This window comes from Embiotoca jacksoni, unplaced genomic scaffold, assembly GCF_022577435.1.
Source record: "Embiotoca jacksoni isolate LCO1_2020_lvr unplaced genomic scaffold, fEmbJac1.0.p SCAF_4, whole genome shotgun sequence".
Lineage (NCBI taxonomy): Eukaryota > Metazoa > Chordata > Actinopteri > Embiotocidae > Embiotoca > Embiotoca jacksoni.
In genome coordinates this window covers 21,966,574-21,982,156 of record NW_027185392.1, presented here as the reverse complement: position 1 = coordinate 21,982,156, position 15,583 = coordinate 21,966,574, and the positions used below count along the sequence as shown (strand labels likewise).

At 37.8% G+C, this 15,583-nt stretch overlaps 2 protein-coding genes across 3 annotated transcripts; one reads left to right on the top strand and one right to left on the bottom strand.

Moving 5' to 3' along the window:
• Positions 1-85: 85 nt before the first annotated feature.
• On the top strand, positions 86-6,896 carry mrpl4 (mitochondrial ribosomal protein L4). Its single transcript, XM_069167588.1, has 9 exons — positions 86-273; positions 2,463-2,544; positions 2,811-2,982; positions 3,073-3,124; positions 4,984-5,101; positions 5,368-5,474; positions 5,931-6,040; positions 6,172-6,245; positions 6,635-6,896. The coding sequence occupies exons 1-9, from the start codon at positions 226-228 to the stop codon at positions 6,778-6,780; spliced, it is 909 nt and encodes a 302-aa protein (XP_069023689.1). The 5' UTR covers positions 86-225; the 3' UTR covers positions 6,781-6,896.
• On the bottom strand, positions 6,866-14,996 carry hyls1 (HYLS1 centriolar and ciliogenesis associated). 2 transcript variants are annotated; one of them, XM_069167586.1, is made up of 12 exons: positions 14,849-14,996; positions 14,057-14,196; positions 13,820-13,939; positions 13,606-13,679; positions 12,919-13,142; positions 12,012-12,067; positions 9,245-9,399; positions 9,072-9,117; positions 8,695-8,749; positions 8,143-8,224; positions 7,777-7,803; positions 6,866-7,056 (listed from the first exon to the last, which is right to left on the bottom strand). In XM_069167586.1, the coding sequence occupies exons 2-12, from the start codon at positions 14,154-14,156 to the stop codon at positions 6,922-6,924; spliced, it is 1,074 nt and encodes a 357-aa protein (XP_069023687.1). In that variant the 5' UTR covers positions 14,157-14,196; positions 14,849-14,996; the 3' UTR covers positions 6,866-6,921. The 2 variants fall into 2 exon arrangements, with proteins under 2 accessions (XP_069023687.1, XP_069023688.1); XM_069167587.1 differs by having other exon boundaries at positions 14,853-14,996.
• Positions 14,997-15,583: the final 587 nt, after the last annotated feature.

Here is a 15,583-nt window from a genome sequence, read left to right as displayed (position 1 = left end):
CACACGAAACGGAGGTTTTATACTAGAAAAGGCGCTTTAACCACCTCCAACCGCCAGATGGCACTACTGTGTAGAACGACGTCACAAACATGCGCCATCGCCACGCTTCGAGAAGTCTGTCCACGACCTTTCATGCAGCGTTTGAATCCGTTTATGATGTTTTATTTCAAATGATTTAAGAGGAAACTAAATGTGTGTGTGATTGTAGAAGAAACCTGAGCGGAAATGCTTCGACTTTCTTTCGCAGTTTGTGGCAGAGGAGTCGCTAAAAGGGTGAGAAACACGAACAGCCAGTTTATATCGATATACGGTTCAGACTCAACACCTCGCTGCATCAAAAATGTTAACTCAGGTCATCTTTCTAATATCTGCAAGTCATGTGTCACGATCCGTCGGTGTACACAACATATAACCTATTAGCCTATGTATTGGCCTGGTAGGTATTTCAACGAGCAGTTCACAGTGCTTCAGGTTACGACAGCTTATTTTGTAATTGTTTATTTACATCCTCATTATATTATATATATACATTGTATACATTATATTGTATATAATATATATAGATATATACTGTACTGTATATACTGTGCGTTTTATATTTTTTACTGCTATTTTGCTACTATTTTATTGCTTTTCTATTATTCTATTATTATCTTGTTGCTTCCTGTATGCTGCTGTAGCGAAAAAAATTCCCCTCGGGGATTAATAAAGTAACTACCTAACCTAACCTAACCTCATTATGTTTTTGCATAGCAGCAACTACTCTTCCTGGGTTTCTTCATAATTTACCTAGTGACAATACAAAGATACACTTTACCCAACTCATACATTGTTTTACTAACTAAATAAAACAACAAACAATTGACACCATTTTAAATGACACAAACACAAAGATATACAAAGACCTGCTCCGATTGGATCTACCGTGATCAACCAGATAAATATCATCATTTAACAAAGTTTCTTTAGCATTTATTAAAAAAAAAAAAAAAGAAAAAAAGATATATATATATATATATATATATATATATATATATATATATATATATATATATTCCTTTGTTGTGAAATGTAATTTGGAAGGGAATTCCCTTCTTGCATCGCTCTGTGTCACTGTGCGTTGAGCTGATGTAGTCTTGGATCTTGGTAAAGTGTTAATGTAGATTTTGAAATGTAGGTTTGAGTCGATGACTAGAAACTTCAGGTTTGGATTGTGGTCTTTATGTTAACCATTGAAGCTTAACAGTAACTTTTTGAATGTTCAGGCTAATTCTGATGGGCATTTTTTTTTAAATTTTTTTTAAATTTTTAATTTTTTACTATTTTTGGATGAGTTTTTGTTGTTGTTGTTGTTTTATAAGTTAATTGAGAAAGAACTGGTAGATTTCTCAATTATAGAAATTTAGGACTAAATTACTTTAATCATTTAGGGCTGCAACTTTTATTTTTTATCACAGATTCTCTATTCTGTTTCAAATTATTTGATTGCTGATTTAACATTTTTCTTTTCTCGATAATGCACTTTTTAACTAAAGCGTAACAATTAAAGATAATTGAGCAGGATGCCAACAGTGACCCCTCCCCTTACCCTCTACGTAAGAGAATTTACACAGGTTGTGAAAAACACAAAAGACCTTCTCTAGAACCGGTGTTTGGTTCGTCCCATCTGGGTTACTGGAGAAATATGGTGGGCTCTGTGGGAGAAGACCGACCCCAAAGTAGATATCAACTCTTCTGAGGTATTTAAAACACGAGGTTCAGGTGATTATACACTAATGTAAACATAATTATATATATTACATTTCTGCCAATAGATACCCCTAATTATACGCACTGAATCTCCCAAACAAATCAAATTAATCTGTGAAATACCCAAAATTAATTAAATAACTACAACAACAAAAAACACAGGGTCTGGCAAAGCAGAATTTCCTGGAGCTGAAGTTATCGTTGTCAAATTCTAATATTCAATTTATAACAAGAGATGCAGAAACCCTTTTTGGAAGAATCTTTCTTGATAAAGGATTTAAATCATTAATCACTAACCCAATGGCTGCCAATTTATCCTTGTTTTAAAAAAACTTATATTTGTTTAAGTATTAGAAAGCGTTTGCTTACTACAGTTTATAAAACTTGTACCATTGCTGCATTTCTCAGTTGAACATTTTTGGTTTTTGACTGTTAAGACTAAACACATTATTCTTATACATCACTCCTTGCTGTCATAACTTATTTTTATGTGCCATTATTTCAACAGCTCAAATATAAAACCGTATTTTATTTTCTGTTGTACAGCAGGCTCAGCCAGAATTTATCCAGTAAAACGGTGAAACTAGTAAACTTGACTAAAATAACATTCTCAGGGTCTTGCAAGTCCTGCTGGATGTTAACAGAAATCAACCTGTTTTTTTCTGTAATCTTTAGTCATTCTCAAGTTGTCTCTTTATTCCTCCCCTTTTCAGTTTGCCTCATCGTTCTGTCGGGAGAGCGCTCTGCCTCCAAATTTACTGCTGCCCGACAACCTCGTGGATCCTGCCAGATTAAGTAAGTCTAAAACTTGTGGCTTCGATAAATATGTCAATCTAAACCTGAGTTGAATGTTAAGGTAATTTGGTGTTTGAAGTTCAATATAAAATACATTTTTCCAGCACCTTTAAATTATTTACACACCAAATGTCGAATATTATATATTTTTTTCTGCATGTAGCATTTATATCATTAAGGGATGAAGGAAACTGTCATTGAAAACTTTTAGTATGAACAGAGTGTGAAGTGTCCATCACTGACTGCTCTTTTTTGTCCTCTCGCAGAGCGTTCCCCTCCCCCTGCAGACTGCTCGCTGCCTCTTCTGAGGAGGTGCCAAGCTGTCGTGCCTGCTCACCTGAAACTCCTGCAGACATGGGTGGAGACTCTGGAAAAGCAGGACAGCGAGCCGTTGGGTTTGGCTGAGCTCCACCCGGATGTCTTTGCGGTGCCTCCGAGGTAAAGCTGAGCAATTTCAAGCTACAGTCTGCAACTTTGAACCCATCTTGCTGAAGATCCACTGAAATATTAGTTATTTTTGGTTCTCAGGCTCGATATTCTACACGATGTTGAAAGATGGCAGAGAAATTACAAAAGGATTGTAAGTTACAAATTTTCTCATTTTTAATAAAAAGTAACTCAAAGCATTTAGTGCATGATTGATTAACCCAGACCACATACCTAAGCTTTTTTAAGCTCAGCATCAGCTTTGCAACACTTGCAATAGCAAGTGTTGCAAAGCTGATACTGAGCCAGTAACATTTGGTAAATAAAAACAAACTCATATAATATATACGTAACAATTGGTGTTGCAATAAAAGGTAAAATTACATCGGTTGACTCTTTGTTTTTGAACTTTGTGATTGTGGAAATACACACACATCTTTTAATTTATTTTAACCACAATGTTAGCAACAGATACCTACAACCCCGTTTGCAAAATGGTTTGGACGTTGTGTAAAATGTAAATAAAAATGGAATACAATGATTTGCAACATATCAAATGTTGACACTGAGAAATGTTATTATTTTATGAAAAATATATGCACATTTTGAATTTGATGCCGTCCACACATTTCAAAAAAGCTGGGACAGGGTCAACAACAGACTGGAAAACATATGTAACGCTAAATGAAGCACGTGGTAAAACATCTCACAACTAATTAGGTCAATTTGTAACAGGTAGCAAATAGTTTGGAGATTTCATCCTCTCTGGTACATAATATCATTAAAAGATTCTGAGAATCAGGATAAATCTCTGTACACAAGAGGCAAGGCTGAAAACCAATATTGGATGACCGTGATCTTCGGTACCAGTGGTACTCCATGAAAAACAGACACAATTCTGTGGTGGAAATCCTTGCATGGGCTCAGGAACACTTCTGAAAACAATTGTCTGTGAGCATAGTGATATAAAGTTAACATATATGATCCAGAAACACCGCCGCCTTTTCTGGGTCTGAGCTCATTTAAGATGGACTGAGGCAAAGTGGAAAACCATCCTGTGGTCTAACAAATCAAAATTATTTTTGGAAATCATGGACACCATGTCCTCTGGGCTAATGAGGAGAGGGACCACCCAGCTTGTTATGAGGGCAGTTAAAAAGCCAGCCTCCGTGATGGTATGGGGGTGCATTCGTGCACATGGCATGGGTAGCTTCCACATCTGAAAAGGAACAATTATTGTTAAACTGGCCTGCCTGCAATCCAGACCTGTCACACACATTGAAAACAGGTGGCACATCATAAATTGAAAAATACAACAAAGGAGACCCTGAATTGTTGAGCAGCTGAAATCCTATATCAGGCAAGAATGGGACAACATTTCACATTCAAAACTTTAGCAACTGGTCTTGTGGCATGTGTAGAGTGTTGTTAGAAGAAGAGGTAACACAACACAGTGGTAAACATGCCCATGTCCCAACTTTTTTTAATTGTGTTGCTGGCGACAAATTAAAGAGGAGCATATCGTTTTCACAAAGCCATGACATTTCTCAGTTTTAACCTTTGATATGTAGTCTTTGGTCTATTTTCCTTTGAATATGGGTTTGCATGATTTGCAAGTCATTGCACTTTTTTATTTACATCTCAACTTTTGTAATCATCCCAACCAGCAAACTAAAAATGCAGTGCACATCAGTAACAAGAGATTTGGTTGGAAAGTAAAGTAAAACCTAAAACAATTTTTGTTTGTCTTTTATTATTATTTTTTTGTTTGATTTTGCCTTCCTTTTATTTGTTTGTTTGTTGTGAACGGATACAAATAAATTCAACTTAACTTTTTGGAAACCACAATGAAGGCTAAATATGTTCAAAGGCTTCGACAATGAATGTAACTCTGATTTAAAGGTATTCATAAACAAATATATTCAACATGGATTACTTAAGCAGTGAGATTCATGGTTGAACAAAAAGAGAATACTATTCAGATTTGACTAACAGTTGTCTTGATCTCTTAAGAGTCACGCCCACACAAAGATCAGGTCAGAGGTCAGAGGTGGAGGCAGGAAACCCTGGAAACAGAAAGGAAGTGGACGAGCTCGCCATGGAAGCATTCGATCACCGATATGGAGAGGAGGTGAATATTTCTGGTTTTATTGTAAAGTGCATTCGAATGTCTATGCTTGATTTGGCTGCTGCCTCTTCTGTTTTAAGATTAATGAAAATGAATCTGTTTCATTGTTAAAATACCACACAACCCAGGCCTGTGAGATTCTGTTTTTTCTCAACAACCGTCGTCATGAGTCACATAAACAAATACACGTTCTTCCTTCAGTTGTTTGATCTGGAGGGATATTGCATGTTTGAAATCAGTGAGTCTGACAGCCGATATGTTTCACTCAGGCGGGGTGTCTCACGGACCCAGAGGGCCGACCAGTTACTACTACATGTTACCCATGAAAGTTCGAGTGCAAGGACTCAAAGTGGCGCTGAGTACCAAGATGGCTCAGGTAACTTAAACCTCGACAGGCTGCGTTTTCAACTGCAAACATAGCAACTAGCTGATACTGGAATTTAGAGGGTCATAATTGCCACTATTTGAAAAAAATAATTCAATGAAAATGTGATTTGTAAATGCATAACAATTTGGATGATCATTCCTTTACTTAGCTTGTTAAAAAATGTGGCCTAAATATGTCGTGAGCGGGGGCTTTTTACGGAAAAATCATGTTCTTAAATATCCCAAATTTTAGACCAATGAAACGGTAACGTTCACCCCAGTAAACACTTTAGACTTTATTAATCCCACAGTGGTGAAATTTAGTTAATTTAGTAAAGATAATTTTATCGTAATTTAGAAATTAGTATTGTTAAAATGTTTCTGAGGCCAGTTTTCAAAAAAGTCGCAGCAGTCGTAGGATATTAGAAAATAATATTTCTTGCTATAAAGTTGTCTGTTTCTGCAGGACTATCTTCACATCGTGGACTCCCTGAACATCCCCACACCAGACCCTCGGTACCTGCTGGACCTCATCAGACACAGAAACTGGGGAGAGTCTGTGTTAATTGTCGATGTGTGAGTTTCTACAGCGAGGCTCCTGTATATCATCTAGTAGATAAAACTTTAAAAATGAATTTGAACCTCCACGTTGGTAACTGGATTGTCTCATTGCTTCTCAGTGCTAAAGTTTTTCTTGTTGCTCTTAGAGGGGAAGAATTTCCTGAAAACATCCTTCGGGCCACAGCGGACTTAAAGACGGTGAACATCATTCCAGCCGTTGGTGAGTTAGCACCCAGCTATATTTTTGTTGTCACTGGATTTAACAGATTCCTGATATTTTTAAATATTTTTTTCCACACGTACAATACATTTTCTGTGGTCTATTCATGCCCTTCACTCATGTTAAAGTAATAGTTTTGCTAATAATAATAATAATTGCCATGCAGTTTGCTTCATCAAATTAGTGGAGCTGACCTTTATGAGAGCTCAATGCTCAGCAACATTTCTTTTAATGTAGAACCAGATTTTATCTTGGTCAGCAGTCAGTTTTTAGATCATCCTTTGAAATCAGGCGTTCTCAGTAAATATTGTTTGTAATAAAGGAGAGTTGCGTGACTTATGCCTTCTATACAAGTTCAAATTTGACCCCCCCCATCTTTTCTTCGTCAGGTCTGAATGTCCACAGCATGCTGAAACATGAAGCCATCGTCCTCACCCTGGAAACCGTCAAGTTTCTTGAAGACAAGTTGCTTTGGCACGACCAGCGTTACACACCTCTGTACCCATTCAAGCTGCCCTACTCCGACTTCCCTTAGAAGAAATGACTCGTAATATATTTACCGTTGACAGAAAGCCAGATGTTTTCTTTATGTTATGTGCAACAAAGTCAATGACAAATAGTTCTAATAATAAAAAACAATGCAAAATTTTATTCAAAGTACTTTTAAAAAAATTGCTTAAAATTGGCAGTTGAATTTGTGTGGAAGGAAACCGTTGGCCAAATCGTTCCGGATTTCCCAGCGGAGCGCCAAGCGTTTCTTCTCTGTGGGCACAATGTAGGTGTTGGGAACGTAAACTTTCCGAGGTTTAGGCTGCAACACAACAAAACAAAACAAGACTTAAGCTACTTTCACAGTGAAGCAGGTCAGTTTTTCCACATCAGACTTCTTGAGTCCCAACCGAGGTTCATGCAAGTACACCAATGCAAAAGGCAACACATGGCTCAGCCAGCATAAACATGCATCCCTGATGGACACTCAACGTGAGCTCTTGTGCACCAGGAAAGCTTAAATCAATCTCAGTCCTCAGGTCATTTAAGGATAGTTGGAGAAGGACACATCACTCTGTTTGTTCGGATGTCAGAAGTCTTTGTCGTACATGATAAAAGTTCCACAACTTGAAATTTTGCTGTGAATGCAGTGTTACCTCTAACTCCCTTCAGAGTGTATCCATCACCACAGCAGTACACAAACATGGTGTACAGAGAAGAATGTGTCCTACTGTAAAAAAAAATAAATAAAGAAAAGCGACTAGCGGCAGTGTGCGACCTTCAAATAACCTCTGGAATTTGAGCCAGAGCTTTATGGTACCGTCAGTCTGATTGTTTTGAGTCTGATCCACTCAGACTGCAACTTGTGCTGTGTTGAGTTTTTTAATTTTATTTTTTTTAATTTTATTTTTTTTATACAAGTGACACCTTCGCAATATCTTTTTGTACTAAAAGGACTCCAAGCCAAAAGTCAAAAAAATACCTGCACACAAAATCATCACCTAATGCTGCTTCAGGGAGAGAATAAAGGGAAATTACTTACTGGTGGAGGCTGGTATGCAAGTCTTTCCTGAAAGTAATCGGCAAACATACAGAAACATGGTCAATACCAACGTGTCATGTTGCAGACTGCAGTGTCACTGTGACTGTTTCATAGATAGTCACCATTTCTACCAACTACAGCAAACTACTGCCGCCTGTTACAGAAATGGAACTTGAATTGGATCATTTATATAAATAATTTGATATAAAAGTAAACTGAACGTGAAGCACATTAAGTGTCTCATCCCACAAGAGCAAAAAGGTAAAGATACTGGTATTATACATACAACTATGTATGACGGTATCTGATGGCTTGATAGAATGACTGTTTTACTTTACGACGTCCATTGCAGAAATGTTTTCATACCTTTATCTCCCAGCGGACGGCTCGCCTGTCTTTCTCTCCAGGAAGTTTGAACATTTCCCAGAGTTGCTTATATTGGAAATACCTGCAGAGATGAGAAAAAGCACATGAACGAATGAGTTAACTGTCACATCAGGACGAATCTGATAGAAATAAAAATGGTTTAATTATGCTTCGGTTTTAACTCAAGTATATCATACTGCATTGTATGATGTACAATGAGGAAAAAATAACATCGTATTGCATTATATAACGTTATTTTTTCTTTATCCAAATTCCAGCTGCCTTTGTCCAGAGGTGTGTTTGAACAAGGGGTAGATAGTCATAGATCATTTTAATAGGGCCATTTCAGCCATTTCAGCGCTCCACCGCTTTAAACACGTGGGCTGTTGGAGCGTTGTATGAAACAGATAAGGGCTACTTTGGGATGGTTGAGAACAACATGGTAGTAAAGCAAATTCTCAGGATCTTTTGGCATCCTGTTACCTCATTGGTTTGAGCCTTGAAAATAGAACTGTGGGTCCTGAATCATTTCCAGAGAGGTTTGTAACTCACTTGGTCACCGGGTCGCTCTTCTTTATGGTTTGTTGACTAATCACTGGTCGGATGACTGAAACATAAATTAATTTGATAGATTGTACACAGGTTTGTTAAGTGTCATTATACAACCCTGTTTCTGAAAAACTAGTGATGGTGTGTAAAATGTAAATAAAAAAAAAACCGGAATGCAATTATTTGCAAATCCCATAAATCCATATTTAATTGCAAATAGACCAAAGATTTTAGTCTGTCTGCAATAAAATATTGGTTTATGTGATTTGCAAATCATTGCATTCTGTTTTTATTTACATTTTACACAGCGTCACAACTCTTTTTGGAATTGGGGTTGTAAAAACAACAGGCGTTGTTACATTATGTTGCCGTTGACTTACAGGATTTGGGTTTGGGCCGAAGATCAAAATCACTCGGAGCTCGAGTCTGTCAGGAAGGAAATGACAGGACATCTTCAAACATCTATTAATGTCTAAAAGTAGGCCAGATGAAAATGGCCTCATATAAAGAAATTGCAGTTTTCATCTTCACTAACACTAATAACACCACCCACCATGCCTCGAACGTAGGATTCAAAGGCGCCCAAAGAGATACCGTCGGTGTTGGAGCTCTGATCGGTTCCAGCCTCATTCTGTGACTCAAAGTCCTGAGGAGCTGATGTGGACAAATGAAGGTCAGCCAGTTGCTCTTCCAGACAGCTCGTTGCATCTGCAAACAAACACACTATCAACCAATCAGATATTTTACTCTTGGACGCTTGAGCTTCGCTGTGCAAAATGATGTATGTTCAGAGTTCGACACCCTGTAGAAACTGTTCTGGTTCTGATTCTTCTGCTGAAAGTGGAAAGTTTCTCTAAGCCTCATGGAAGCACAGTTTTTGACGTGACTACCTTGGAAGCCAATCCTTGTCTAATAGACGTCTTAGGATGATGTTGGAACTTGAAGATTGCATTGCACATATATTACCAATGTCCTTTTGACAAGGAGACATAATTAAACATTTTAAAATGAAAAATATTGGCACATTCATAGACACTGGATTTTTCAATGGAGGATGAGGCCTGCATGTAATTTTAAGGAATTTTAAAAAAGTTAACTTTTTCATGGTAAATTTACATCAGACACAAATTACTATTGAAAGCAGTTCATTTTTATACATCTTCAAACATGGAGGATCTTTTCAACTGCATCCACTAGAAAGGAATCCAGTTTTAAATGTCTAATAATGACTGAGTTTACTAAGTCGCTGATAAAAAAAATACTGAACTGTGCTGTGAGTGTCTGGACCACCAGACGGACTTTGAACATTATTCTATTACAGGACAGTCCACTCAGGAAATACAACATCTCTGCATATGCCTCAAAATGTAGCTGATTTTTAACAGAAAAAATTTGCCAAAAGATTGTCAAAGAAAAAAGGAAAACATAAAAAGTAGTGTAGCGTTCTGCTGATTATTTTTCATTTATGTTGATCCTAGAGTTTGTTTTTAACCCTATAAAGAGCTTTCATAATTTGTAACCCCTTCAGGTAAATGTTAGTAGTTAGAGTTGGATAAACAAACAATAAAATTAAGAAAATAAGCATACATTTTGTTGTGTTACTTTCTTCAAAATGGCAGAAACTATTTTATGTTTCATGTTTATATTCGGTGACAAATATTTACCAAGTTTTGGTGCTCTATTTCAGGTAAGCAGCCAACACTAACAGCCATGTCCTCAATGGCAGTGAATATTTAGATATTTTTTTTAAAGCCTTTTTTTATTGCCTGATACTAAAATACCAATGGTGTCTCAAAGTAAAACAAGGTAACATAAAGGTTGCTGTTTCAGAGAGAAGAATCTACCAGTCTTCTGTCTGAGGTTTCCTTCCCACTCTGCACACATCTTGTCGTACGTCATCCGGCTCATATCCACTCTGGAGTCGATGAACTTGATGTCTTTGTGGCTTGAAGACTCGTCTGGATCTTCGGACGCCACTTTGTCCTCGACTTCCGTCTCCACGTTATTCACCTCCTGAAGGTCAAGCACCTCTTCTTGTTTTTCACCCTCTTTCAGATCACTCCCATCTTCCGAATGCTTCTCATCCAACAGGAGTCTGTCTTTGGTCTCTATAGGAACTTGTTTCTCTGATGTTGCGTTCGTTTCTGTGTTTTTATGTAGCTCTTCCTCTGATTTCTCCTCATCCTCTCCTTTCACGTCAGTCACGTCTCTCTCTTCATTTGGACCATCGTCTCCACAACATGCTATATTAGCGACAAGTTTCCTGTCCGCCAACAAACACCCCGTAGTCTCATTGAAGTCTGGCTCATGTGTAGGTGCAATATCAAACTGGCAATAGCCACCAAGTGACCGATTGTCCTCTTCATCGTCTCTCATCTCAGACAGATCGCCCTGACTGTCCTGGTCGAACTCGGTTATGGTGTTGTCATCTCTGTAGTCTCCTCCCTCCTGCTCCTCTGGTCTGTAAGTGCCGTAACCAGAGGTCATCAGACTTGGTGCTCGACTATCTGAGCTGCTGTTACAACTTTCATCTGCCTCATCCACCTCGTCCTCGTCTTCCTCCTCGCTTCCCTCTTTTGAACTCTCTCTAGTGAAGAGCCGTGGGTTGTTCAGCTCCGGCTTTTCCTCCTCTGAAGTGTCCTCTGCGTTGTCAACAGGTTTGTAGTCAAGCACTCCCTCAATCTCTTCCTCCTCGTCCTCTTCTTGCTCCTCTCCATCGGACCAAAAAGAGGAGCTGAGCGAATTCTTGTCGTCGTTGCTCTCATCGTCCCACTGAGTGTTATACATCTTGTACATGGTGCCGCCGAGTTGCCTCCTGCAAAGGTATGTTGAGCGTGTGATGTGTGGAGGTCGAGGGCTTAAGGAAGGATCTAAGAGGATTAGCTAACATCCAGGAGCCTCACTGCTGAAACAGCCCCCACCGCAGGTGGTCAAAGGGATAACATCTCTGCTTTTTATCATTTATTCCTTCTATTTGATATTTCTAAACTTCTATTTAACAGTTGAGGGGCAGATTGTTCCATTTCTGGTGATTCACAGCAGTTTTTAATATCCTACATACATGTTTAGCAATGCTAATTATCTCCTTGTTTGTTTTGCTTGTGTTCCTACGTTTGGTTTTTATTTTGGCTCACTTATGGTAATTTGTGGCCTCGAGTTTCAACATTTGTTTCCATCTTAAAATTGAAGTCTATTTACTCCTTGTAAGAAGCACTCTGTAATAATATTTAGCATCAATATTGAACAAATCAATCAAAATCAAAGCAGATATTCAAAAGACCTTAGAAGGATTCCTTTAAATACAGTGAGGTCTACGTCACCTGAGTCGTCGCTGTAGACTGATTCATCGCAGACAAGCGACTGTCCTCGATATTTCCTGAGGAAAAAAGTCAGTGTTATACAATTTTACTTTGTGTTACAAATGTATCACACATTCCGTTTTTGTTTACCATGGCAGAAATTAATAGTTGAATATTTAAAAAAGGATTCAGAAAATGATTAGAGCTTGGATAAATTGGATTATTTTTGTCATTTATTGATACATTTTCAGGACTACAGTACTGCAGTATTTCACTATAAACTGAATATGATTTTGACTTCTCTGCCTGCTACTCAGAACAACACTATTTTCAGAAAGATGAGCTTGAATCTAATTACAAAACATATTTGATAGATTAGCACAGCAAAAAGAATATTTATGGGAAGTGTAATGTAGCTATTTGAGTAGAAGAAATTATAATCATTAGCAATATTTTTTTAGGCAACAGCTCCATAACACAGTTGTTTAATTTACCACTGCAGTGCAGTTGTTCTTTAAGTAATTGATTCAGCATTGAACCAAAACTCAGAAAATAGAGCTCTGTCTTCCACTTTATGTAAAAGGATAAGGGATGAAAGCTAGATTTTGGTCACTTTTCAAATTTCAGTTTCTTTAAAATAGAATCTGCCAAATACACTGCAAACAATTAATTCAAACAAATTTGGATCCCTTCTTATACACGGATACAACCACACGTTTTAGATGCTTTCTGTTTTGTCCGATATTCAGTTGATTTTTACACCCCAGACAAACATTCAGCTGTATTTTTCAGGGCCGGTTTAACAATTAAGACAAAAATTAAGTTTGGACAAACAAATGAATGACTGAAAGGAGAGGCATTTGGATACATGGACAAAGACAGACTTGGGCTCATGCATGTGTGATGGTGGATAGGAGTTTTAAATTACCGCAGAACTTTTCTCTTGATGAAGCATCTCTCCTGGATGTCTGGGGAAGATGTGAAGCTGTCGGAGAGCGGTGCTCGCAGGCTGTCCTCCAGATGTGGTTCCGCCTGAAGCCTGACCGGAGCGCCTGGAGGAAGCTGGAGCTTTGGCGCGATGGAGTGTTGAGCGTAGGAGTCCTGGCGTCCCTGCTCTTGTCCATAGTCTCTGTTCTCACATGTGGTGAGCACCTGTGTCACATTGAACATTAATCAGTCATATTGGTCCAACAATATCAAAAGTGTGTCCGTTTCCATATTTGTTTGTCCAATCAAAATATTGCTCTTGTTTTCATTTTTATCAGGTTTGACAACATGGACGCCTTCCTCCTTAGAGAATGGTCAAGTTTCATCCCCAATCAAGGAGGTTGAATTCTGTGAGGTTATTTCCTGACGGTGAGTTTAATAATTACTTTTTAAAATACATTCTTCAATTAGAACAAATATTTCAGCTTCAAGCAGTTTTTTTTTCACAATTCCATAAGACAATGGCATATTCAAATTGTACAAAATTCAAACACATCTGCAGTTTTCAATGCAGTTTAGTGACTACAAAGATGCCCTCCCTAGTTTCTGAGGGACTTGTGGTATCATGTCGACTACAGCATTAATAAAAAATAAAAACATATTGGGTACAGCGGTGGTTAAAACGTACCTGTCTGTTATGGTCTGCTTTGCGTGCACGTAAGAAAATTCTTTCACCAGAGCCTTCGAAGTTCCATTGACTAACTGTGGAGAAAAAAACATAGAGATGACATACAAAAATAATTAAGGCACAAACTTCTACACTCTGATGTGCTTGTATGTTTTTATAGCGTTAAAATACAGTTGGTATGATCAAAAAGTGAGGTTCAACCAAGAGCGCTGACCTTTTTCTTTCACATAGGCAGGAGGACTTGGCTGAGATGAAGGCATCGGAGATTTGGTGTCTATCTGATTCGGTGAGGCCAGGCTTTTCCAATCCCCATGTCGAATCAGCTCATCAAGATCTGACATGACACAAAAGTGATAATTAAAACATGGAGATCACAGATGTTGGTTATTTTTTTTTAATTTTTTTTTATATATCTGCAATATTTTCTTCAGTTGTAAACAGAGAGTCTGACCTTGTTTGAATTCAAGCAGCCTGTGTTTTGGTATATTTTTGTAGCCCAGGACAGCCAGTTGTTGTTGAATTTCCTCTTCTGAGAAATCCAGGTTGTCCATAATATTCTTTTAAGTTCAAGGAACTGAGTTAGCTAAAATCCTGAATGTAAAAGATAAAACAGAGATGTGAAAGAACAACAAGAGTAAGATGTCATGTTGTGAATGAAATCTGCTTGTATTTAGGAGACTTAAAATGTATTTCTTTGGCTTTAAGTTTTAGTAATGACCTTCATAATTTACTGTTTTATCTTGTGTTACATGTTTTGTGTATTTTTTTTTTTTTACCATGATGGAAATAAGCAATCTCGCATTAACATGCTATGCCTTGAATGGGTGTGTATGTCGTTTCGTATAAGGTATACTTGACGACACACACACCCATTCAACTTTTGAACTTTTTTTTACAGAATATAATGCAGAAAATGTAGAAATTGTTAAATACGCGTTCTTTCAATCATTGTTATTCATAATAACTACACCGTCAGTGAAGTTCACATTTAATGTCACAAGTATTTGGTAACAACATTTTGGTTAACACGACAACTAGGAGTAGTACTCTTGATTCAAACGAAAATAACGTTGTGCCGAACTCACCAGCAGAAAATCAATATTTTACAGAGTCTAATCTTTGCGTAAATCCTCTAATAAGTACACCAAACTTAAACTGACAAAACTTAAAAGGGCTAGGCTAACAGTTAGCAGCCAAACATACAGCCTAGTAAACAAACATATTTGCTGATAAAGGTTCTCACCTACACACAAACCGCTCAGTGGTCATAGGGAATCCATCAGGCCAATATTAACGGTGAAGTTTACATCTTATGGTAGAAGTCGTGTTGTATTGTTGACAGGTTCAGACACACAGTACCAAGACAACGGCCGTTAACGAGCTTTGAAAACGACGCCTACTCACATCTTCTATAAACATCCGGTCTTTTCCTTGTTCGTTGTGCATTTTAACGGTTAGTTAGTTGACGCGTTAGCGTCACCTACTGGATTGGAGTAGTAACATCCGCCATTATATATATATATACAGTATACCCGCTTTATCCTGACTATAGACCCTGACCAGGGTCACGAGGCGGCTGGAGCCAATCCCAGCTGGTAGGTCCGGGGATCAGCAACACAGAAAGATAGCCACATTCGCTCTCACATTCACACCGAGCAGTAGTAGGATGTACAAGAAACAGTAAGCTATATTGGTGACGAATAAGACTTTAAAATAAATGAAACATTTTCTAAAGATGCGTTCTCAAATGGTGACGACATTACACCATGTGTTAGGTGGTGGTGATAATGTTCGGATTCAGACCATAGCAACACTATTGTATTGAATTATTTGAACATGAAGCTTAATTTTTGACCCCAAAACATTACAGAAGAGAACAGAATAGTCGTTACTCATAATCCTCCCATTACATTTTTCTGAGTTCATTTGCGTCCATGGGTGTAGTTAGAGAAAACGGCTCCCATTTTGTGAATTGTTG

Coding starts and splice junctions, on each gene's coding strand:
- hyls1 (XM_069167586.1), bottom strand. CDS start 14,156: ATGGACAACCTGGATTTCTCAGAAGAGGAAATTCAACAACAACTGGCT. Junction 9,118..9,244: donor AATCCTACGTTCGAGGCATG/GTGGGTGGTGTT, acceptor CCTTCCTGACAG/ACTCGAGCTCCGAGTGATTT. Junction 8,225..8,694: donor AAGAGCGACCCGGTGACCAA/GTGAGTTACAAA, acceptor TCATCTCTGCAG/GTATTTCCAATATAAGCAAC.
- mrpl4 (XM_069167588.1), top strand. CDS start 226: ATGCTTCGACTTTCTTTCGCAGTTTGTGGCAGAGGAGTCGCTAAAAGG. Junction 274..2,462: donor GCAGAGGAGTCGCTAAAAGG/GTGAGAAACACG, acceptor TCCCCTTTTCAG/TTTGCCTCATCGTTCTGTCG. Junction 6,041..6,171: donor TCTGTGTTAATTGTCGATGT/GTGAGTTTCTAC, acceptor TGTTGCTCTTAG/AGGGGAAGAATTTCCTGAAA.